This window comes from Ambystoma mexicanum, chromosome 6q (genome assembly GCF_040938575.1).
Source record: "Ambystoma mexicanum isolate Mex_15411 chromosome 6q, UKY_AmexF1_1, whole genome shotgun sequence".
Taxonomy (NCBI): Eukaryota; Metazoa; Chordata; class Amphibia; order Caudata; family Ambystomatidae; genus Ambystoma; species Ambystoma mexicanum.
In genome coordinates, this window is record NC_090937.1 from 445697802 (window position 1) to 445723590 (window position 25789).

Sequence of the window (25789 nt, forward strand, 5' to 3'; positions counted from 1 at the left end):
GCTCAAGAACTCGAGAGCTGCTGGCCCGGACCAAATTTCTAACCTAATGCTAAAAAAACACAAAGTTCATTGGGCCAAATTCATTCAAGGCTTATTCCAGAAGATCTCGATTAGCAAGAAAATACCTACATCATGTTCTAAAGCAATTGTGGTCCCAATTTACAAGAAAGGCAGTAGAGCTAATCCTGCAAACTACCGGCCTATTGCCCTTCTTGATACAATTGGAAAAATATTTGGCTCCCTCTTGCGTCAAAGACTAGTTCGATGGGCACTCAAGGCCGGCAAAACTGACTGTCGTCGAACTGGCTTTACGACGCAAGTAGGCATGGACGTAAACCTTATCCTACTATCAGTCCTGAAATTGACAGCCTTGGAGTCCAAGAAAAAAAGTTTTCTTTGCTTTCGTTGATCTGCGACAAGCGTTTGATACAATCAATTGTCAGAAATGATGGGCCAAATTACGATCATGGAACTGCCCAGAGCTGCTTCTAGACCCAGTTATCTCCTTACATACCAATACGTCTATTCAAATAAGACTGAATTCTCAAGGCGATCTTACTCCATCAATAAGGACACATAAAGGGGTGAAGCAGGGCTGCCCTCTCGTAGTGGACCTTTTCAAATTATTCCTTGCGACCTGCCAGAGGGGTTGGATGTGGTCCATAGTTTTCCGCCAAAGATCAATGGAATTCCATTGAAATGCCTGGTCTACGCCGACGATATTGTGTTAATCAATCAAACACAGATTGGGCTACAATGTCTTGTGCACAGGCTAAATGAATACCTGATTGCAAATGACCTGTCCTTAATCACTGAAAAAACGAAGATCATGTGCATTGGGCATAGCATTTCAAGGAAAGACAAACAATTCAGATGGGTCATCGAAAACAAGTGTTTAAACACCGTGAAGTCAATTCATTACCTGGGAGTACTGATAAACGACTCCATTTGTTACGCCGGTTGGTCCTGCGACTTAATTGATAGAACTAACAACCTAGGCTTACAGGGAGCTAAAATGAATAAAGAATATGGAAAATTCTCAATTGCTCCTGTAACAACGTTCTATCTTCAGAAAGTAATCCCTACACTCACATTCGGTGGAGAAGCAGGCTGGAATCTTGACCACAGCCTATGGCATAGACTCGAAGGAAAGTTCTGGAGGCGTGTCCTGGGCCTTCCTAATTACATCTCAATTACCGTCTTGCGATATGAACTGGCATTAAATTCATTATACATGACGATTGTTTGGAAATCGCTATCCACCTTGCGAAAAATGTCTCTTGGATCCGAAATTCCTGCGTATAAAATCTTCACCAATGAAAATGAATGCTCACATCTATCACTCTTAACATCGTGGAAGAACAAATTAAAAGCAATAATGGCCGATGCAAACATCAGCGAGACTGAGCTTCTCACCCGTCCACGATATGCCAAAAAAAAGGTAGAGGCATGGGACTGGATCTCTACTTATAACCTTCGGTCATCTCTTAAATTAAACTTGCCCACCTTTCGTGGCATAGTGAAATTGCATCATCAACCAAACTATCTCATGAACTGCTCCTCATGCCATCATAGGAGCCAGTTCTTAAGATTTCGATTGAACGCTCTACACACCAAAGAAATGCAATGGATACGACAAAATAAGGAAATCGGAGACAACAAATGTCGGTTGTGCAATGCACTGGAGGTCGAGTCCTTAAAGCATCTTATAACTGCGTGTCCTATGCTGATTGCTCAACGAGAACTGCACCTCTGCAAATTTAAGCCGTATCTTTACGATGCGGACGATTGGTGGGAACTTGTCGTTGCTGGCAGAAACATCAAACTATCATGTAGCTTAATTAATTTTCTTGACATGATCTTGCAAGTTGATCCAACCTGAGTTGACTTAACTGTCTCCATGAAACTGGTGAATCTGGTTTTGCAATCTTATACGAAGAAACCAGATGAATTCTATGGAAGAAAGACATTTTTTGAGATGATTAAGCTGTTTTGGAACTCAATATAGACTGAGGACGTTGCATTAATGTAACAAAAGTTTGATATTGTATATTGAACTGAAGTTTTACAATAAAAAAAAATTGACATTCTGACACAGACAGATCCTTTGTTTTTGGTTTATAGATAGGGGAACTCCTCTATAGCATAGGGCCAGAGAGGCATTTTCCCAACCCCTTTTCATTTAATAACTATCTTTTACAAAAACATGACAACCTTGTGTCCGGCTCTCATTTCTGACCCCTCACACTGCAAACTAGCGCTCCAAAACATTCTTAACATTGCTTTCTTTAATAGCTGATTTTTCCCAAACAAAATACAGCCGACACCCAAGATATCGGCTTTTCTTCCTCTGGTGGTGCAGCTGTCAGCAACAGTGGGGGTGGCTTTTGAAAACACACGCCTGACCACACAACTTTCACCCAAATAGAAACAGAAAAATAGAGTGAGACAGAGAGAAAAAATGAGTGCAGAAAAAGAGAAAGGGGGAGAGAGTGTGCTAGATTGGCATTTGATACGCCGGATACAGCTAGTTTTACATGCAATCCTCTTGGTAGATAGCAAGTTGCATTATGCAGGCATACAATGTTTGTAATTTAAATTAAATTCAGACTGCCAATCATTCGCTAAGGGTATATGATAAATGTCACTGGGCTAGCAGTTTTCAGTTGGATTTGGTCATTGAAACCAGTACTTTGTCCACTACATGGAATTCATATAATATAGCAATTTAATTGTAGAAAGAGCACTGTCAGTAATGGCCCTGCAATAGGCTCTTGTTTGCCAGCTCTTACATCAAACTAACAAGTCCAACTACAACAATTCTCTCTTCTCCACACCACTACTACTCTCCCCTTGCTACAGCATTACTACTCTTCCCTCTCATCACTACTACTTACCCGTCTCCACACTATTTCTACCCTCCCCTCAGTACTACTAGTCTCCCCTCTCCTCACTACTACTACTCTACCCACACTTTCTCCCACAGTCCCTTGCTCTTTCACTTCCCCAGTCACCTTCTCACTCGATACCTAATTTCCCCAAACACTCCACTCATATGCACGCTCATTCAACCCAAGTACCACTTCGTCTCGCCAAGCAATACCATACAGTGCACACCGCCTGAGTAATTCGCTTCCATGTTCCTCTGCACTGTATTTCCTCTGCTTGGTCTTTTGGCCTGCTCTGCCTCCTCTGACCTTACCCGAACAACCCACAACTTCCTGGGTCTAATTCTATACTCTCCCTCTCCCCGTCCACTGGCTATCCTCCCATGCTGGATCTCTGAACCAACTGCGCAGTGTTCTACTGCGCCCTCCTCCCCCGGGAGGTGTAACGATTGGCAAAAGACCAAAGAGTGTCTCAGCTCTGGCCCTTACTCCTATGAGGGTCCGCTTGGGTTGGCCAATGGCGACCCGCTGTAGTTAGTTTGACAGTTCATGTTCCAGTTGGTGTGAGTGCCTCCCAGGATTGCTGGCCTATTGTTCTGGCTGGGGAGCCACTCCATCGCTCCGTAACAAGTGAGCATTATGACTTCAAGCAGCAGTTTGGCAGTCTCTTCATACCCGCTGGCATAAATAAGCATTGATCTGCTGTGCTGTGTCGCGTAGCGGCTGCACTTCGTTGTGCTACCGGTTTGAGTGTGCAGTAAGACGGCAGCTCTTCTGAGTCTCTCCCAGATTGCCCTTGCACAGTTTTACCGCTAGGCATGCTGAACACGCAGTTTCCTACAAAAGGCAGAAAGAAAATGGCCAGCAACATGCAAGACAGTCAGGTATGGGGTGATTGACAGTGGTACTCTGCACAAGCATACTGGCTCTTTAAAAATATAAAGAGAATGGGGACCTCCCCCCTTTGGGGTAGGACTAGATTCCACCTTGGTAGGCCTCCCACCCCAGGCTGAGAGGGGTCAACATCCCCTCTTGATAGTTTCACCCTACTGACCCTGTAACAGGTATATAAGGGCTGTGAATGAAAGACAGAGCGAAAGGTGTTCAGGTGACGTGGAGGCGGACCGCAAGACAAGGCGGAGAATGGACTGTGAATCGGAGTGCTGAGGAGCTTGTACTGGTGCATCAGATTGTTACAGGTGAGATGTTGGTAGTGCAAGAGAATGGTACCAGATAGTGAAAGAGAGAGGGTGAGTGAGCACCGGCAAGAGTGAGTGTAGTCGGATAGGGAGAGAGTGAGTGGGTGTTGGGAAGGAAGGGGGAGGGAGAGGAGAGAAGCAAAGAGGAGAGGAAGAGGTAGAAGAGGAGATAGAATTGGAGATGAGAGCGGGCAGAACGAGGAGGGGCGAGACAGTGTTGAACCATCAGAGTGAGAGATAGAGAGAGAGGCAACTGAAAGAGAGGCAGTGTGAGACCATCAGAGGGAGCGTTGAGGGAGAGAGAGAGTGGAGAAGGGAAGAGAGCCAGTATTAGACAATCAGAAGAAGAGAAAAGAAGAGTTGGGAAGGGAACAGAGAAAATGAAAGAGTGGGAAGTCAAGGGGTGAGTAAAATCAGAATAGGAAAAGGGGCAAGCAATTAGTAACGGACAAGATCAGGGACAGGGGAGAAAGGGAGCAAGTGTGGGAGAGAGTGAAAGGAGTAGGTTGTCTGTTGGCATAATCTAAAACCTTACCATTGCTATTGAAACCTGGAACGGGTCTTCAGAGTTGGGGAACCCGTAGAAAGTCCCAACAAAGCCATGTAATAAAGCTTTGGCCTTTAGTCCCTTGCCAATAGACTGAACAGATAGTAGGTGTTATCAACTTAGGGGTGTAGGGAAGTATGGGCTAGTGTGCGGGGAGCCCATGGGAGGCTGAGAGAAGAGTGCCCATTAGAGTACTCCCAAGTTGAAACACACATCAATTACCAAACCGTTTGAGTTGTATTCAATAAAGACCCTTGAACTATATGTTGGAGTTTGTGAAGCTACCCGTGACAAAAGGGAATGGATTGCGGGATACGAGTGGTCTAACATCTTCAGGCTCAAGAGCAGTCAGGCTGCCTCATTTTAAATTTACTGGACCCGAGAGAAGGATGTTTTGAGGGATTTGGGGGGGAAAAAAGAATGTGACAATAACCAAACCTGCTGGAAATAAAACTGGTGAATATCAGAATTCTAGCAGGACATGAGAATAAATTAAGCACTCTCCATAGAGGACAGCAATGAAACAATCAGTTTTGATGTCCTGACTTTGCCAATATGCAAACTCTGTGCACTTATTGTTGTTACGAATTACAAACAGGTCTATCTATGGGTACCCCAGTTTTTCAAACAACAAATGAGTTACTGTTTGGTTTAACTCCCATCCACGCCTATTGAGCAGTGTTCATTTTGCTGTGGAAGTCTGCCTGAGAATGCCAATCCCCTAGAAGATATGCTGAGCTGTTAGATAGGCGAAGGAGTGATGCCGACTGCCAGAGAGCCTCCCGGGCCGTTACCAAATGCCCTAAGCAGGACCCAAATATGGGAGAGCAAACCAGGAGTCAGGTGGTAGGCAGTGCTTAAGAAAGGAATGTAAATGAAAGGAAGCATTCAAGGTTGGCGTCTGAAGCCTTATACGTATGATTTGAATGGATGGTTTTTGTATGCTCATTGATAGTATAGCTAGAGCCTAAAGTGGGAAAATTAAGAGTCACGGTTCCCAGAGCACCATGATATAATATTTAAAACAAATGCATGAAAAGTAAATACAAGGAGTAAAACTGTAGGCTGGGTCATGGATTCGAACGTCCCAAAAAACCCATTGAAAAGTGGGCATTGAAAGCGAACTGTTGCTTGTTGGACCTTCGAGATAAAGCTCCTCAAACCACAGTAAGATAGTGTACAAAAAGAGAGAATTGTTGCATGCTGAAACCTGGAGTGAAAGTTGGAAAAACCCACACAGAACTGTTGCATACTGGAATTAGAGTCAAAGCTCCAAACAGTATTCCCTGTAAGAGTATTCACTACAATGGAAAACATATGAAAACGTGCCACAGTTCATTTATGGAAGTGAAATCACATAAAACCCAAGGCAATGGCGCCTACAAATTCCAACAATAGCTAATTTCCAACAAATGAAAAACATGTTTCCGTTTTGAAAAAAGTGGGAGCGATGTGGGGGTTGAATGCGAGGGGGAACTAAATGTTTCCGTTTTTGGTAAGTTCCCAATAGGTTTTGGGTCTGCTGCCTTTGGTTCTCCAGATGTTTTGGACTACAACTCCCATCAGCCTCTGTCAACATAGTCATGGGTGAATGATTGTGGGAGCCACAGTACAAAAGATCTGGAGAGGCGCAAGTTGAAGCCCCTTGCTAGCGGTTACTGTGCCTTAATAATGATGAGAATTAGAACAAGGCAAAGGGTCATATATATGAGCCAATCACAGCATTAATCATAGGATTGAAATTCAACATTCATTGGTGCATAAATACATTGATTATTGCCATACATGCATGTACAGGTACATGCATTTTTCCTTTAAATAATGCATGGACCTTTAAATGTGTAAGCTGAATTAAAATAATGCCGATTTTCACATAGGACATTCTTGTTAGGCAGATAAAAGGTGTCTTACTGTCGTTCCATGCTTGCCATTTCCTGATTGTCTTCCTTAACCTATTGAAGCAGATAAACAGAAGCACATTTGTTGATAATGCAAAATCTTATTAATCGAAGGTACTTTTAAGAGATAGTTGGCTTCACCTGCTTTAGCAATTTCTCTCTTTCCTCCTGTGGAGAACCCATACTTTTGTCTTCCGCAATCATTTGATCTCGGCGACACATAAGGTCATGAAGCTTCTCGTGTAGCGTTACCGCCTCCTGCTTAACCTGAGAGTGTGCAATTTCCTATGCAGATGAAGAAAAAACGCAATAAGCTGTTATTGTTACATAGACATACATAGCAATACAGTGCACATTTCCCTACAATTGCACGACTAGTTCACTTGATTCAGATATTTTAAGAGGAAAACATTGTTTATGTTCTGGCAATGCCCCATTGTTCAATGTCCCTTTGACATTTTGAGGGACTCTGGGATCCTGGGTTGTCCACTAGGGATCAAAAGCTACAAGGGAGAGGTAGATAGAGGATTTCCCAAAGCTCCTCCAGGTGTCCCACATTACCCAGTAATAACAGGTTATCAGGAGCTAAGACCGATTAATGAGATTCCCCATGGCAAGTCAGCACTATCTGTTCCCAATAGGGGGTTTTCAGTCTTTCTGTCCCTTGCCAAGAGGCAGACAGCCGACTGAAACATTACACCGACCAACACCCAGGTTTCAGGCCCCAAGGCCTAAACCTGTGGGCCTCACGTCTATCGATTTAGCAGTTCATAGTTAGACCACAAGCCTTTCCTCAATTTATGTGCCCTGCATATCCCGTTAGATAGGACTACTAAGGCAAGGCACCATTCTAGCCCCCCATTTGCATAAATCTCTGAGAGAGCATCATCTGAATGCACAGCGGAGGTGGAGAAAGAAAGACCAGAAGACTGAGGTGGCAGCAAAGGCAATATTTTGGACGTTGGAAGTGTACCAACCATCAGAAGGTCAACGGGATATCCTGGAGGAGGTAATGCCCAGGGGAGGAGGTGACTTACAGTTGACAATGGTCAAAAGCCAAAACAGATCGGGGGAAACATCATGAGAGGTGGAAGCTGAGAGGATAATCAGGTGGCAAAGGAGGAACTGATTTGGAGGGAGAACCAACACTTCGCTAGAGCACGCAGGTTCCGGCATGTGCGGGATCAACTTTGGTCACTTGTATGGGACAGTTCATATGATTCATACATGTCACTCAAGGCGGGACGAATAATCCAGGTACACAACATCACACATGCATGGACACTACACGCAACATATATACATGTATAACCTCATGCAAGATTAACAATAAGGACGCACACACCATTCACGCATACCTGATACACACTTGCATAATGACAGCCACCATAGACAAGTAATCAATTTGGAAAAGTAACCTCACATTAATACATACGCACATATACCCAATACACACTTGAATATTGACATGCAGAATACACGCACTGTTATGTTTTTCAAAAGTTTATCATGCACACTTGACCATTATATCTATCTATAATTGGAGTCTGGCAGAGTCTGAGGAGTGAAAGGAGTGGAGTCTGTTCTCCTTTCTGCTACTGCTACAAACTTTTCTGTGTTTATCCAATTGGGCGTTTTCTGCTACAAGACCTGCTTCCCCCCGCAGAGCTTCTTCTTCTTCTTCTAATTTACCGAATGCGTGGACGGACCCACGCAGGCGCTTCCCCATCCAATAGGATGATGTGCACCAACCCACCAATCAACACATAGCCCACATAAACTCACAACTCCTCCCACGGCCCGTCTGTCTCACAAAATCCAACAACACACTGCTCCTCCTCCTGCCTCTCACCCCGTCACCTCCCAGCAAAGCCTTCCCACTCATCTCAGCCACACCCAGCGCAGACAACCGAACCCTCAACAATTCTCTCTCCACAACATGTCTCTCACACCTAAGCAACAAAAAATGTCCCACAGTCTCAGGCACCCCACACACTGCACAGTCCCTCGACTCACGCTTCCCCACGCGATGCAGACAGTCATTCAGCCCCACATGCCCTATCCTCAACCGATTCAGCATCACCTCCTCCCCCCTCCTCCATTCCAGACTTCCCGCGTCCACCTTCACCGACACTTTCCCACGGACACCAAACATCCACCTGCCCTTCACCCCACTCACCCACCTCTCCTGCCACTCATCCATGACCCGCCTCACCACCACAGCCTTCAGCTCATCCACACTCAAAGGCAACCTCACATCAACCGTTCCCTTCCTCATACCTTCACCCGCCGCCAGATCCACTAACTCATTACCCAAAATGCCACTGTGACTGGGGACCCACGCCAACTCCAAATCCATTCCCCCACGCACACACCAATCATTCTTCCTCCGGATGTCCAAAATCACATCCTTCCTATCACCACCCCCTGCCACAATCGCCTGCAACCCACTTAATGAATCTGAGAACACCACCACCTTCTCATACCCCAACTCGCACACCCTATCAATCGCCAATGCAATCGCCACCAACTCAGCCGTACAAATAGACACATCCTTCATCAGACGCCCCACTTTATACTCCCCAGTGCTTTCCAAATAATACGCCATACCCACTCTCCCAGACACAGGATCTTTCGAACCATCCGTGAACACCTTAGATCCTTCCTTCCCTGCCACATACGCCTGACCCAAAGCCTTGATCTCACCCCGCAAACCACGCTTCTTCGACACCATACTCGCCAACTCTAAACACACCTTTGGAGACCGCATCATCCACATCGGCCATCTCACCAAATCCGTACCCGTCACAGCCAACAACTCGCCTACACCCCACTTCACCCCCTTCTCCCACCTATGAAACCCCAAAGTGCCCCCCTTCCTCCTCCACCGGTCCCTATAGTAGTCAAACCTCCAATTATACTTCAAACATTCACGCACCGGATGAGCCACACTCTTCGCACTACACTTCGCGGGGTGGGCGCAGAGTCTGGCAGAGTCTGAGGAGTCCGAGGAAGTCGGTGGAGTCCTGGACTGGTCTGCTCTCCTCCTCAGACTCAGACTCGCCCTTTTCGGATCCTCCCTCCTCCTCCGCCTCCTCCCCTGTGCTTTCCCTGTGTACCTGCTACGCTCCGCTGTGCCCAGCCCGTGTCTCCGCCTGGATTGCCTTCGGTCTGGATCAGCTGAGCCATGCACGACACCACGAAGCCGGTGTCGTGTTCAAATACGCGGGCGCAACGCAAGCAGGAAGCTGCATCTTCTGGATTCCAGGGAGCTCTGTCCGAGCGTCCCTTACCATCGTCTACCCACCTGCCACTGCTCCAGCCCCAAGTAAGTGACAGTACGGCGTGCTAGCCACACGAAGATGCCAATGTTCCAATAAGTACAGCGTTAGTGCACAACAATTTGCAGGAAGCGCCCCGAGCAGATACTGTTGACACTGTAAACACGATGCTCCTGCACGCAATGGATAAAAGCATTCGTACAAATGGGTGTGTGGCTCCGCTGTTAGGATCCGCAGTTGGCGCTTCAGTGAGTGCCCCCCCCCCCTTTGTTTGTACTCTGAACCCGAGACGTTGTTCCTTTGCGCGAATTAGTGTGGCGCACACTGAATAAATGTATTCTATCAACAGTTAACAGTGTTGGTCTGAGTGCGTCACATGACACAGTGGACAGGGTAGAAGAAAGAGGCCTCGCGCTCAGGCAGAGTGATTCAAACATCTCTCTAAGTGAGAGTACTTGTAAGAACTCGGGGTCTCCACACACTCGTTTCTTTAGTACTTTTGAAAACCTAACACCTTCTCCACTGCCTAGTACGGATTGTGTACTGGTCTCCGATGATGTGGACAATGTGTTTTCCCCTCGTTTGACCACTCAGAAACAAGGGTGACTGATCTACTATGTTCCTCTCATATTCACCCCCACTAAGAACAGTAGACTGTAAAGTGCCTCATTGTCACGATAATAGAAGAAATCACTGGATGTTGTGAATAAAGTGCTGCTTGATCTGATGCGGCTAAATAAAGAAAGAACTCATACTAATCCAAATAAAACTGCTGCAGCTGTGCTAGAGTCTTTCACTGAACATCCTGCCATCTTAAACCCAGAAGTAGAAAAGCTACATCAACCTAAAATTGCAGACGCAACGATGTTCCTCAAACGTAGGATAGTTGATTCAAGCGTTTCACCTAATATTAGATGCTCTCAAAGAAAGAAAATTAAAATGGTGAATCAAACGCCCAAAATTCCGGCAAACTTGACAAGTGAAGAAATGACGCGAGACAGAAATGTGACTGCAGCCTCGTACTCAGAGCTATCATCAGGGGCGTTGCTAGGGGGGGGCTAAGGGGGCTATAGCCCCTGATCTTTTGGTTGTAGCCCCGGATAGAATCTCAGGAGCTACAGCCAAAAGACTAGCTAGCCCCCAGTCCCAACAGTTCCGACATCAGCGTAACCCCGGGTCTTTTCCAGACCTAGCAACTCCCCTGGCTATCATCCTCTGATTCTTCCATAATGGAACGGCCGTTCCCAAAAACCAGACGACCGGCATACCATCAGAGGCGACACACTCATTATGAGGCATTGTATGATGATGTAACGAGAAATGCCCAATATATATCCTCCCAGGAGGATGGCATAACGGCAACGTGCGCGCCTTGGAAGCAAGACGACACGAAGCAACACAGGTTCAATCCCTGGGTCCGCGCTTAGAAACCTCTGGGTGTTTAAGAGCATTATAAATACGTAACTAAGACAAAAAAAAACACAATTACGCAACAAAAAAAAAAGAACAATTCCTGTAACAGCGCCTCGATGCCCGCGGGCTGTGTGAGCGCTTTAAAAATGCAAAATAAAAATCAAAAATAAAATATGAAAGAGTCACAAGCACCCATAATGTCCTCTATGGCGATTTCAATGGCGCCCTTTACTATGTATGAACATCTTAATGAGAACATTAAAGATCTCTCAAGTTTAGTCTCTTCTATGAACAGCAAACTCTTGAGGCCCTGCATGGGATGCATAAGAAGTCCGACTGGGCATTGGACCTATTGGCTTAGTACACCAAAAACGCCATTTTAGACATAAAATTGTTAGCTGAAGTAGCGAAAGAAGCACTGAACCTCTTTCAACAAAAAAAAGAGGTGATCCATCGATGTGCTGAATGTCAATCTCTTCTACTCTCTGGCCAAGCCAATCCTGCTAAGAGACCTATGCCATCTGCCATACCTCTTATAGATTTGGAGAAGTCAGGGACGACCTCTTCAAAAGATGCCCTCAACAGAGATACTGTCAGGTCCGAGTTCTTGACTGTGGACGAAGTAATCCTCACTCAAAGTAAGTCATTGCTAATTGAGCCGAAACAAACACAAGAGGCCTCTGTAACACGAGTCGCAGACAAGGAAGAGAGAGCACCAATGTTATCTATGCCATCTAAAGCCCATACTCTACATCTGGATGTTAACCTCCCGCCCTCTCAGTTCACTACAATCTTAAAAGAGAGTCAAGCCGCAGGAAACTTGGCCTTGCAAGACCCTAAAACGGCATCAACATCCAACACACGCCTAAATCCTCAGACTGTGAACATACCTATCTCACCCTCAGAGATTGATGCCAAAGACAAGCCATCTGGACTGTATGACATATTCAAAAAACCTGCAAATACTCAAGATCCTCAAGCCACACAGCCCAATCGGGGAGTTTAAGATTAAAAAAATCAAAAAATCAACCTTTGAAGAGAAGAAAACAAGGCATTGACTCCAGAAAATGACTACGTAACATAAAAACGTGACGCTAAACAAAACTGTTGTAAATGAAACAAGAGGGGAAATAAAAGCGACCTCGAAAGAAAAGAAACTCTGAACGATGAAGCATCGGTGGCCACCCCATCCTCTAGTGATGTCTCTGCTGACCTGTTGAATATGTCAACATATGAAGATGATGTCATTACTGGGTTAAATGAGTCTGAAGCAATCCAGCAGGTTGTCGGTAATGACATACACAATACTTCCAGTGGAGAGGGCATAAACGAGGTTAAAGAGTTAAATTCCCATAAAATAGGCATAAGCCCCATTAAACTGTCCCAACCATTGACCAAGATACAAGATGCAAAAAGTGAATCAGCAGTCTTGGCCTCGACCCAGAAGGGGGCTTTGAGAGTTATAAAAAGCATACTTCCACCTAATAAAGTGCCAGGAGTTTGCCAAGTGATCCAACAATTACCTGTATTGCAAGAGGAACGTCCTCAATCATCCACAACTTTTATGACCCTTGATGAAAAAAGAAAGAAGTTGGCCGCCTCGTCCCTTCTAAAAGGTGATTCCTCATGTGTTAAAGACGAACAACCCAGAACTTCTACTAATAAAATGTCACAAGTGAGTGGGTGTTCGCTATGTAATGCTCAAGAGGATATATACAAATCGTCTGAAAGTATACGTGGCACTATAAATAACAAAGCTAATGCACTTGAAACCAGGAACCAAAACAAACAACCAATGGTAAAAAGGCGAATTTGTCTACCCAAAAAACACAACACTTACATCAAGTGCTATTGGAACGTATTGAGTCTTCAGACGATTTATTTCTGAATCGCCATAATGTGCTGTGGTTATGTCATCTTGTTCCTACTCTTAGAGCGATCGAATCCGAGGATTTGCAAGTGGTGGAATATTTTGATAAAAGTAAGAACGATGCCATGATACCACATGTCGAATCCAAATTGATTGTGGACACATTGATTGGGGCTGGCCCAGTGCTGTTGTCACTGGGGTTTGATATTTCTAAAATGGCCGATTGTTCTCCGTCTGGATTGTGACGAAATGCCACAGCTAGCGTACCCGACTGGAAAACTGAAAGGCAAAAAAATTCCTGCGACAAAAGACCTAGTCGCTGCACTGATCCCGTCGGTTGTATTGATTTCTAATTCTATAAACTCTGATCCACCGGCGAACTCACAGACGGAGGAACTTATAACGATAACAATTCAAGGAGCCCAAAGAGCAACCTTAGAACCAGACGAAGCAGAATCAGCCACCACCTTGGAAATCAAGGCCAACGACTGGTCCTGGGTAGCAGGGGCTTTAAATACAAAACAGATCAAGTAACGCCAGGCCCACCCGGTCCCTAAGGGTTGCACGATGGGATCTTGGAACACTAGGGGCTTTTTACATCTTTTTTCGCCTGCCTGGGCTGTAGATCTCAATCTAATCTGCTTACAGGAAACTTGGTTAATCGAAACCCCGATTATTGAAGGATTTGAGATAGCGTTGAACCCAGCTATTAAGCAAGCAAAGGGAAGGCCGATGGCCGGATTGCTACTGGAAGCGAAAAAAGCATCTGGCTTTAGGATCGAGAGATCAGTGAATATATCTCCATTCATTCAAGTATCCGCCGTTAGCATAACTCAAGCAGAAAAGCCCCAAGCACCCTGGCTTTTCATCATTAATCTATACTGGAATCACTTAGCAACGGGAGGGGTGGCCTTTATTGACAGGATTTCAGCTGTGATTGATATAATCGAAAAAGAAAATCCTACAGACCTAATCTTATGTGGCGACTTGAATATCGACTGCATTACACAGAATGATCGAGCCAGTGACAAAATGAAAACTAACACCAAACAAGTGCAGTTAACAAAGCAATGGTGCCTTGAAATGGACCTGCGTGGGCTAACTATGTTGAACTGGAATACAACTAGTGACATCCCAGCTCAACCTACTTGGAGTAGACCTGGCCAAAGCTCCATCCTGGACTACACTAAAATGATCCATAGTGACCACGATATGGTGAAGTTAAAATTCAACTATTTCACCCAACGTGACCAAGCGTCTTGGCCACACGCGGTGAGAAACGGTGCGTCTAGGCTTGGCTTACATCTACAAGACGAAGATGTAACTCATATTACATCAGAATTCCTCTCGGCATCGTGGTCCTTAGAATACGAACATCTGCTGACACAATTTAAAGAACACAAAAACACTCTAAGGCATGTTGATTTTGCTCCAAAGCATAAATTTGACCTAGAAATATTGCAACGGAAAAGATTGTTGCGGCGTGATCTAAGAAAAGCTCAAAGAACACCCAATACCAACATCCACGAATGCAAAAGATTAATTAGACAAACGTATAAGAACTGGCTCAAGTCGCATAAGGCTATTATGCTACAAAATTACTCCGAACTGATGTTGTCAAAAACGGCTAATAAAAACTCTGCTGACTTCTGGAGGCTGATAAATAACAATCTAGCACCACAAAATGCCTTACAGTCGAACTCGGTTTCGGAAACAGAATGGGCAGGGTTTTATACTAACCTGTTCTGCAAAGATTAAATAACTGCAGTATGGAAAGCTCAACTCTGCCCCACTGGGACCTAGCGTTTGAAAGAGAAGACATCCTTCAAGTGATTAAAAGTGTGAATGCTTCTCGAGCACCGGGACCAGACGGTCTAACGAATTACACCATCAAGCATCACCCGGACCATTGGGCGGACTTTTGTGTTACTCTATTTGACAGAATAATCAAGTGCTCTGCCACCCCAAAATCGTGGTAGAGCACAGTGATTGTTCTCATTTTCAGAAAAGGAGACAGAAGGAATCCTAAAAATTACAGACCGATAGCCTTGCTTGACGTGCTGGGGAAAATCTATAACACCCTCCTTCAACAAAAACTGTTAAAATGGTCCAAGGAAACGAACCATGTGGACCCTAGACAAGCAGGATTTGTAAAGGCGGTAGGGTGTGGAATGAACCTGCTACTCCTAAATTTGCTAAAAATGGAAGCTCACAGATCCAACATCAAAGTCTACTTAGCCCTAATAGATCTGTCATATACGTTTGATAGCATAAATAGAGAGCTGATGTGGAAAAAACTGAATGCGTGGAACTGTCCTCCTAGCCTGTTAGCTGCCATTCGCGAGTTACATTCTAACACCACTATCAAGATTAGACTAGACAGGAAAGGCCCGCTATCTGCCCCAATCAACACCTATAAAGGTGTCAAACAAGGCTGCCCTTTGGCAGCGATAATCTTTAACCCATTTATATCAGACATCAATGACATCTTTAATGGTGCTAACGTGTTTTCCGCTAGAATCCACAGCTCTCACATTGACTATCTTGCATATGCTGATGACCTCATTCTAATTGATCTTACACCTATAGGTCTTCAGCGGAAGCTCTCGATCCTTGAAACTTATGTAATAGCGAATGGGCTGAACATAAACAAACAAAAATGCGAAATCCTAATCTTCGAAAAATTGACAGGCAACAGCAGAAACAGATTTTTTTTTAAATGGTATCTTGCTAATGAACCAGTCAAGATTGTGAAAAACACCAACTATTTAGGTATGAAGATTAGCGCAAGTAAGAAGGACGCGCCATGGGCTGAGGTGTCAAAGAGCAAATGTCGCCAGTTGGCATGCCAAGCAATCCTGATAAACAAAAGATACGGGAAATTTTCATTAAAGCCAACTATTACTTTTTTCCAACAAAAAGCTATCCCGGCCCTCATTTACGGTGGAGAAAACGCTTTTCGGTGTTCATATTCACTGTGGAAGACTCTCGAAAATATCTTCTGGACAAGAGTGCTACATTTGCCTAAGGGAACACCAACGGTTTGCATAAGATTCGAATTGGGGTACATCTCAATACAAGCCAGAGTATCGTGGAATCTGTTGAGCCTATTTAGAAAAACAATGCTAAAGGCTCCAGTGCCCCAGTTCAAAATATTACACAAACCAGATCTGGGAAAAACGTATACGATTCTCTCCAAATAGAATGCAATTTGTCTTGATGTCTTGCAACTGTATGACATTTCTCTACAAACTCTGATTGACAACCCAGAGTTAGCCAAGAAAAAATTGTGGAGAGCAGACTGGATCAATACCTGCGATCGAAGACTGAAATCGAAACTGATGATAGAGGCCCCCAGAGAAGCAAGAGCCTATGGTCAGCTTCAACCTTATCTAACTTGCTTTCCTGATCAACATTCGAGAGCTCTCTACATGCATTTCAGGCTCAACATAATGACAACCAAGGAACGCCTAAGCACCTGGTCGCAATTCGCCGACTTGATTCTAACATGTCGTTTCGGTGGTGCCAACAAGGAGACTTTAAAACACTTGACAATGTTTTGCCCGGAGTTCCTTCAACACAGAAAAACTTTCTTCGACCCAATTGTCAGTAATCATCAAACTCTGACTGTAGAAGACTGGTGGAAAGCCTTGTTTGATGAGTCAAACAGACCAGTGATAATTGCGCTGGTGATGTTCCTTCGAGTCCTAAAAGAACGTTTAGATGCAGAGAAAATAATTTTGAGATCAGTAAACGAGTGAGACACAGTTAAAAACACAAATCCGTTCCAATTAACAACAAAATGATGACTAGCTGATGATAATATGATGAAAGGTTCTTACAAGGATGGAGAAGTAATATGTTTCTTTTGTGTTTTGTCATGTGTTCTGTTTTTTAAAGGTTTAATCAAACCAATAAAAAAATAAAAATGTGTGGGTTTGGTCCTGGGTTTATGGCAAAGCATTGTTCCTTATACAATTCCGCACTGTTTCATCAAACTGCACCAAATTGTGCATAGTTACCTGTTGGGACTCTTCGGACATTACTGGCTACATGACATTTGGACACCCCACCCCGTTCCCCGGATCCCAGCAAAGCTCTAAATTTGTTTGTGGGTTTGAAGCTTGGGGAAGCGTTGTTCCTTATAAAATTGCACACTGTTATGCCAATATGCACCAGAACCTCCAGATATGACTGGCTACATAACATTTGGACACCTCACCCCTTTCCCTGGATTTCAGCACCTTCACACATGAGAAGGCTGCCTGAAATCGGTGAAACATCAATGTGGTTGTAGAAGGACCAATCCTCAACCCTAGAATGCACGGTTTCTGGGACATTTGCACCACAACAAACTGCACCACTCCAAAGTAAGGCAACAGGTGGCGAGAGAGAACAGTAGGTCCCAGTATGCAGCAGCACACCGACTCTTGCCTCCCCGCAAGGTCTGCTGTGTGGTATGTCAGCCAGTCACACACGCCCATTCTCAGTGCAGTTTACTTCAGAGTGCAAGGCACATCAAGCGATAAGCAAATCGGAAAAGCAACCTACAGGATCACTGATTTTCAACAATTGATGAGAGTGTTGTCATGTCTGTCGTGTGAGAAAACAGAAGGTGTCTAACCCACTAGTCCCCGGGGATCTGTCATCCAGGTGGCCAGGACACGGCCATCGCTTTTGGTTCCAGTTCCTGGGGGTGGACCAATGTGGGAGGATGACCTGGATGAGGGTTCTTAAGGGAGTGGGAGATAGGATGGTAGGATGTTTAGGAACTCCAACCCACCACCCCGTTACAACACAAACACTTTCTCACAGACAGCCCGATATGAGAGAAAATAGACTAACACTCGAGCTGTATAACCTGACGTGTCCCAATACAATGGTCAGGCAAGGTCAGGAAATTACTGACCATGACACACACCTGACTTCCATTAAGCTTCTCCACACAGATAAAAGGCAGAGCACGAGAGCACACTCTGAGCGAGGCAAAGCCCACAAGGAAACAGCAGTTCCAAGATGGCAGTTTAACAAGAGGAGAAAGACGGTGAAACAGAAGGGGACTGCAAGCAGGGTTGCTCCATTGACCTTTTCGACAAGGAGCCGTTGCTTTCATGAGCCCTCGAGATTGGGAAGCGTAAAACCAGGAAAACAGGCTGAAGAATCCTGCATTGTGTGCCAGAGATACCCGGGGCCCCCCTGCATCAAAAATCAGGGCTGGGAGAATTACCTGCAGTGGTACTGTCGTTGGCTCCAAGAACAAAGCAGCGTCAGTGAAATCATCACAGCCGGTAAATTGGGGAGACCGATACAAGACCGGCCTGTGTTGAAGCAGAGGTTGCAAGCAGCAACATTGTATGGCGAGTGTTGGAACGAACATTGTATGAAATATGTGCGATAAACGACACAGGTAAAGTTGAACTGCTCATGAGGGATTGAACTTTGAAACAAAGATACGAGACCTGTGACATAGTGGTCCGGAACCATGTGGGTGCTCAAGTGAAGGTGCCTGTAAGGTATCCAGCTTAAAAGTGAAAGAGTTGTAGAGAATTGTGAATCTAAGTGATCCTGCGATGGGTCAAGCAAAACGCTGCGCACAATCAAAAGTCTTCGATGTGGATACAGTAAAGAACAATTGCGGCAAAGTTGATAAAGGTGGTCCGAGCCTGGCAGAGGGAGATCAATTGAAAGCTTTATGTTGTAGTGGGTCTGAGCCCAATGGAGTGGGATCCGGGGTGAAGCGAAAATCACCCGAGAAGGTTTTGTGTTGAAGTGGGTCTGAGCCCGGCATAGGGTAACCCGGGGTGAAGCAAAAATCACCCTAGAATTTGTATGTGTGAAACCCTAAGGAGAAAGGAACTTTGCTGTTTGTCGTATTGCATCAGTCCCTCTGAAAAAGAGACTTTGAATGGCAAAGAGACTTTGTCAAAGGAGGCCAGGATGTTGAAGTTTTGAACTGCACCCTCATGCTAGAGAAGCCAGAGACTGTGCTAAGCTCGAGTGTGCCGCCTTGTCCCGTGCTGAAAACATGGGGAAGGGAAGCAAACGGCTTGAATATCCCGACATATCATTTCTTGAACACTTTTCTTTTGCATAATATTGTTTCCCACACTATTTCTATTTAGAAGGATTGGCGATAGGTTTATTAGTATAGGCCCTTTTTTTGACAAGACACCACTAGGAGTGCGTTATTATTATTTGATGGTCGTAGCTTGCTCCCATTTTTAGATTTAGGTTTAATTAGGCGTTTTTTAAACTCAAATTGAAGTTCAATAAACACCCTTGAACTGTGATCACTTGTGTCCGTTTTACTGTTTGATACCATGCCTTCCTTACAGTCCACAGAACCAGTTTGCAGAACAGGCACTTTTTGCTACTGTAACATAAAACCGCAACAAGAACAATACAAAACAGGCACCAAAACATACACACATGCTTACATTTTGAAAAAAGTAATCTTACATCTTACCAAACAAACACACAACAAATTTGATATTATATGAACTGAGTGTTTTCTATTCCCACAAAACAATGATTTACATTCATTTATCATGTAACATCTTGTAAATGTTGTTTAAGAATACAGAGGTGGCAAAGCAACTGAGGTGAATTCTATCAGCGTGAAGCATCTCACTCACACTGCTGAGAATGATCAAGTAAGGAATTGTAACCAGCCCTTGATCTCACTGAAAGCCAGATATGGAACAAGTTACTTAACTGTAACTGTTGTTCTCCAGCATGGGTCCGGCATGGATTCATATGCTAATGAATATTCCCCGTCGTCAGGCTGGGAATCCTCGGTAAAGAAAAAATCAGTTTCAGTTCCGTTTCTGAACTGTCTTTCTTAGTAGTAACCAATCACTGGTCTCTGGGTCATACTGCCCCCAGCCAATGACTGCCCTCTACCTAAGCCCCTCCTCTGGCAGCCATCTTCAGATTTGATAGCACGTAAAGTGGCAGTAGGACCAAGAGAAGAGCCGCAGAGGGGTAGGAGGGAGGGTTTGCATGTGAATCCATGCCAGACCCATGCTGGAGAACAACAGTTACAGGTAAGTAACTTGTTTCTTCTCCAGCATGGGTTCTGGCATGGTTTCACATGCTCATGAATATAAGAATACATAGCAGTTCACACATGCACAACCACGGGAGGTGGCAAGGCTCAACATTAAGCATTTCATCAACTCACCATTAAGCAACTCTTACCTCCTCACCAGGCCCATCTTCAGGCGAACAGGTTGCGCAGCACTGCCTGGCCGACCCTGGACTCCTCCCTGGAATCCCGGTCGACGCAGTAGAATCTCATGAAGGTGTGTGTCAACCTCCACGTAGCAGCCCTGCAGATGTCCAGCAGGGGCACACCAGACAAGAACTCCGTGGTAGCAGCGATCGCTCTGGTCGAATGGGCTCTCGGACGGCAGGGCAACGGTCGTTTTGCCAACCGGTGACAGTGCATGATGCAGCCGGAGAGCCATCTGGAAATGGAAGCCTTCGAGAGGGCCTTCCCTTGGTTCACAGGTCCAAAGTTCACAAACAGTTGTGATGTCTTTCGAAGGCTCTTCGTGCGGTCCACGTAGAACTTCAGCGCTCTAGATACATCCAGCAAGTGCAAAGTTCACTCAGCCGGCGATGAAGACGACAGGAAAAAAACAGGTAATACCAAGGGCTCGTTGAGATGGAAGTCCAACGGCACCTTGGGCATGAAGGAGTGGTGCATCCTCAGCACCACCCTCATCTCGTGGAAAGTCAGGTATAGAGATTTACAGAAGAGGGCCTGGATCTCTCCCACTCGTCGTGCAGAGGTGATGGCCACAAGAAACACCGTCTTCCACGACAGGAACTTCAACTTTGCTGAATGCAGAGGCTCGAATGGCGGCCCCATGAGCCTGGTCAGCACCACGTTGAGCTCCCACGCCGGGGCCGGGGCCTGCACTGGCAGGAACGATCGGAACAATCCTTTCATGAACTCCTTCACCACGCGATGGGACCATAGCGACGAGCGCCCCGGAGTCCTGGTGTAGCGGGAGATAGCCGCCAGATGGATCTTGATGGAGGCATGCGCCAGCCCTGCCTTGGCCAGCGATAGCAAGTACGGCAGCACTTGAGGTGCCGTAATCCGCAGAGGATTAATCTTCTGTGCACGGCACCAGACAGAGAACCTCTTCCATTTGTGTCCATAGCACTTGAGAGTCGAGGACGCCCTGGCCTTTGCAAGCACCTCCTTGCAGTCCGCCGGGATATCCTACCCTCCGAACTCTAGTGCTGCAGGAGCCAGGCCTGCAGGTTCAGCGACCCCGGATCGTGGTGAAGGATGGCGCCTCCTTCTCTGGCGAGAAGATCCGCGTCCATCGGCAGTTTGACTGGAGGGGACGCTGACATGTCCAGAAGGTCCGGGAACCAGATCTGCCTCGGCCACGCCAGTGAGACGAGGATCATCCTGCACCGGGACTGTCTGAGTTGACTAATGAGTCGTAGCAGCAACGGCAACGGTGGGAACGCATACAGGAACAGGCCATCGCAGGGGAATGAGAAGGCATCGCCCATGCTCCCCGGCTGGGGAAACCTGCTGGCGAACCTCCGGCACTTTGCGTTCATCGCCGTTGCGAATCGGTCGATCTGGGGATTGCCTCATCGTCGGAATAGAAGATCCACTTGATCCTGCAGCAGATCCTATTCGTGGCACGAGCGCAGCTCCCTGCTGAGTGAGTCAGCGATGGTGTTCTTTATTCCTGCCAAATGGAAGGTGTTCACGAGGAGAGGAAATTACTGACGGGCCCATTGGTCAGTACTCAACCCCCGAGAACTTGTAATACTGGATAGCTGCACCATGTGAGGACAAGGTGCAGGATTCACATACTCCAGCACATCTCAAAAATCAGGACTCAGTAAGTTGGCAAAGGGTAGTCCGTTTAATGATACATACATCAGCATATGGAAATCAGCAGCATTGCAAACACCTGTCTCGCTCCGACTTCCCCGAACTTTAGTCCAACAGCCGTTTTTATAGGCTAAACTCGTCATCATTGACGTCTAATTTTACAAAAAATCATCACGGAATATAATTGGTTAGGAAAGGTAACTTAAGTATAGGCGTTATATCTGTATATGGCAATAGAGCATGCAGATTGGTTAACTCTTATCTGGTGGGCGTCTACGCCCATCCCTCTAAATCACACGTGATGGACGTCACTATGAGTACAACGTCCTATTGGTTACAGTGTCTATAGGACCCTAGATTACATGGTCCATTGTGATTGGGCAAGTTACACCCCTAACCATAAATCTCCACTTTAATTAGCAGCAAGCAGGCCGGACACCCAGGTGTCTAGTGTCCCAAGATTCACCCTGCCTCCCTTCCATCAATCAGTGGTTTTAGGGCGATGTGTCAATTAGTTGGCTAAGGAAGGCCTCGAAACTGTAGTCTCTTATCAGGAAAAGTTAATGGCACCCCTTGGATCTGGGTGACATCAGAGGGTGGTACATCTTCGCGCCTGGCTGGTCACGTGTTGGTTCACCGTGAATCTGCTTCAGTTTCCAGCTTTTAGTGTATTTAATTCTCCATGTAGCTCTACCACCTACCCGGGCCTCCTTATCTTGACCTTCACAGGGCAGGCTGGTATGCTCTGAAGTTTCGATTCTCCTTAGCTGAAGCTCGCCTCCCTCTCTTGGGTTGACCTCGATTTCCCAGGCCTGAGCCGTCCTTTGTTGATTTTCGATTCCGCTCTTTCCCCTGACTTGGGCTTGGATATGAAACCCGACCAGTTAGGCCTTGGCCGCCGGGGCGTACTTCTGCTTTTACAAAATGGAGTCGCACATGTACATTATGCCTTCTTGAGGTAGATATATGGTTGGCGCTTGCCGCTCTATCTTCTACTAAGCATCGCAAGCAGTATCGATTTCTTAGCATATTGCGTTTCAAGCCTATTTACACACGTTTAACAGGTCCGATCGTTTCATCTTGGTTCTTTCGCTATGATGTTTCTTACGTTTTAACATTGTGGTGTCCTTCGTGTCTCTTGCACCTGTTTTCGTGGATACACGCGTTCCCGTGTTGCCTTTTCTCATGCGTTAGTCTGTCCAGGCCCTCTTCTCATCATCGTTTGCCTTCCATCAGGGCTCTTTGGGTCTCCTCATGGACAGTCTGCAAATACTCATCATTTCGTATCAGCGGCTGGTATGGTTGTCTGATTGGGTACCGTGCTGCCCAGGGCTGGCTGCTTATTGGCATTTCAACAGGTACTGATCTTCTAATGCACACAGGGCAGAGGCCCAATGCGGCTCTCTGTTGGTTCAGTTGCTCCTCATACGTCACATACCTTGGCGAGTATTTTACTGGCAACTCGCACTGGGGGGCAGGGGTGCAGGCCATATCTGGGACCTCCTCTACAAAGGGTACCAGTAACATCCCTTGGGTGACGGCACAGTGCCATAGATCAAGGGCTTCATTGGATAGGGCTGGGGATCTGGTGCCTCCCTGCTTCCGGATGTAGAACATGATGATGGTGTTGTCGGTGAAGACCCTTACCACTTTGCCCTTGAGGGACGGAAGGAACGACCTGAGGGCCCAGAACACGGCTCAGAGCTCCAGGACATTGATGTGTAGTGACCTCTCCTCCGGGACCAAAGGCCTCTTGCGTGGAGATCCCCAGTGTGCGCTCCCCATCTCTCCAGGGAGGCGTCCGTCGTCACCGTTTCCTGATGTGCTGGGGTCTGTAAGTCCATGCCTGCCGCTAGATGTGCGCGGGTGCCCCACCACCGGATCCCTTGGCGGAAAGTCTCATTGAGTGAGATCCTGTCTTTGAAGCTGCCCGCCGCTTGCATCCAACGGGCGTTCAGGAACTCCTGTAGCGGTCGCATCCGCAGTCTGCACAGGCGCACAAGGTAGATGCACGAGGACATCATGCCGAGCAGGGACTTGATGGACCTCACCCTGGCCTCGTCCATGGTCAACAGCCGTTGTACCTTGCCCAGGATGGCCTTCGTCCTTTCCTCCGACGAGAAGCCAATCATGCCACTGTGTTGAGCCTGGCTCCCAGGAACAGGGCGACTTGCGACGGTACCAAGTGGGATTTCGCGAAGTTGATCGAGAATCCCAGATCCGTGAGCAGTTGGACAGTCTTCGCTGTGTGATCTACGGCGAGTTTTCTTGACTTTGCTCGGATGAGCCAATCGTCCAGGTAGGGATAGACGTGGATCCCCTGCAGGCGCAGCCGCGCCGCCACTGGTGCGAGGCACTTCGTGAACACCCTGTGCGCCGACTTCAATCCGAAGGGAAGGGCCTTGAACTGATAGTGTCGCCTTTGGACCACAAATCGCAGGAATTTTCGATGTCCTTTTAGAATGGGGATGTGAAAGTAGGCATCCTCCAAGTCCAGCGACGATAGGAAGTCGCCCTCCTCCAGCTGTCCCAGAACGTGCTGGAGGGTGACCATCCTGAACTTCTGGGACTTGATGTACTTGTTTAGACGACGAAGGTCCAGGATGGGTCACCAACCGCCGGTCTTTTTCTGGACGAGGAAGTATCGCGAGTACACTCCGGAGCCCCGGAGCCTCTTTGGGACGAGCTCGATGGCTCCCTTTCTTAGCATCGCCCATACCTCCAGCTGCAGTTGAGGGACGTGGTTTTCCTTCCTGGCCACAGGTGGAATACAGGGACAGTTCTTTAGAAATTCCAGAGTATGCCCGCGGGCCAGGGCATCCAGCACCCAACGGTTGGTAGAGATGGACTCCCACACGCTGACGAATTTCCCCCGCAGGCCTTCAACCGGGGTGCTCAGGTGGGGGCCCGACGCTACGGCCGGTTCAATTCTGCTTCGTTGCGGCCTTGCTGCCTTGGCCTCCTTGGCGACGACGACGGGATCCTCCTGTCTTGCCGCATCCTCTGCAGGCCTCCTGCGACGAGGAGCGGGCCGATTGGCGGTACGAAGAGGAACCACCGGCGAATACTTTAGAGGCACCTTGCTTGCCTCCGGAGTTCCGAAAGGCCGGCCGTCGTTGTTGAAGAACACACAAGGACCGAGCCGTCTCGGTGTCTGCCTTGACGGCCTGCAGTGACTCATCCACTGTCTTGCCGAACAGGTTGTTCCCGTCGAAGGGCATGTCCAGAAACCTGGTCTGCACGTCCTGGCGGAAGTCTGTGGCCTTGAGCCAACCGCGCCGGCGAAGGCAAATGCTGTTGCCCATCTGACGAAAGCCAGTGTCAGCGATGTCCATGGCCACCGTAATGGCGTGGTCCGACGCCACTTCTCCTTCCTGTGGGACTTCCAGGGCCTCAGCCCTCTTGTTGTCTGGGAGGAAGTCCAGCAAGAGAGCGATCTTGAACCACAGCTCCCTGTCGTAGCATGCCACGATCGCAAGGGCGTTGGCCGCTTTAATCGTCGTCACCGCTGCCACCGCCGATGAGATGACCCGTCGTCCCATGGTGTCCAGCTTCTTCCCCTCGCCGTCTGGCGGGGATGTTAAAGTTGAGGCCGTCGCCCCCGCCGCTTTCTTCTTGGCCATCGCGGAGACCACTGAATCCAGGGACCACTGTGCACTGAGGCACATAAGGGCGGAGTCCAGGACCCGGTACTTCTTCTCGTACCGGTCTCTCTTAGCAGGGGCCGTGGACGGGTTCTTCAGGAGCTCCAGCCCCTCGTCCCAGATGTCATCCAGTAACGGGACTGAGAGGACAGTCTTCCTCTTGACTTCCCGCCGCTG

At 47.0% G+C, this 25789-nt stretch overlaps 1 protein-coding gene across 1 annotated transcript in view; it reads right to left on the reverse strand.

Annotated features, from left to right (window-relative positions):
• Positions 1-25789, reverse strand: part of IFT74 (intraflagellar transport 74) — a 1698810-nt gene that overhangs the window by 649475 nt on the left and 1023546 nt on the right. Inside the window, exons 11-12 of the mRNA XM_069630923.1 lie at positions 6674-6817; positions 6546-6586 (exon numbers count right to left, since the gene is read on the reverse strand). Coding sequence (XP_069487024.1) covers positions 6546-6586; positions 6674-6817 — 185 coding nt within the window. The remainder of the gene's footprint in view (positions 1-6545; positions 6587-6673; positions 6818-25789) is intronic.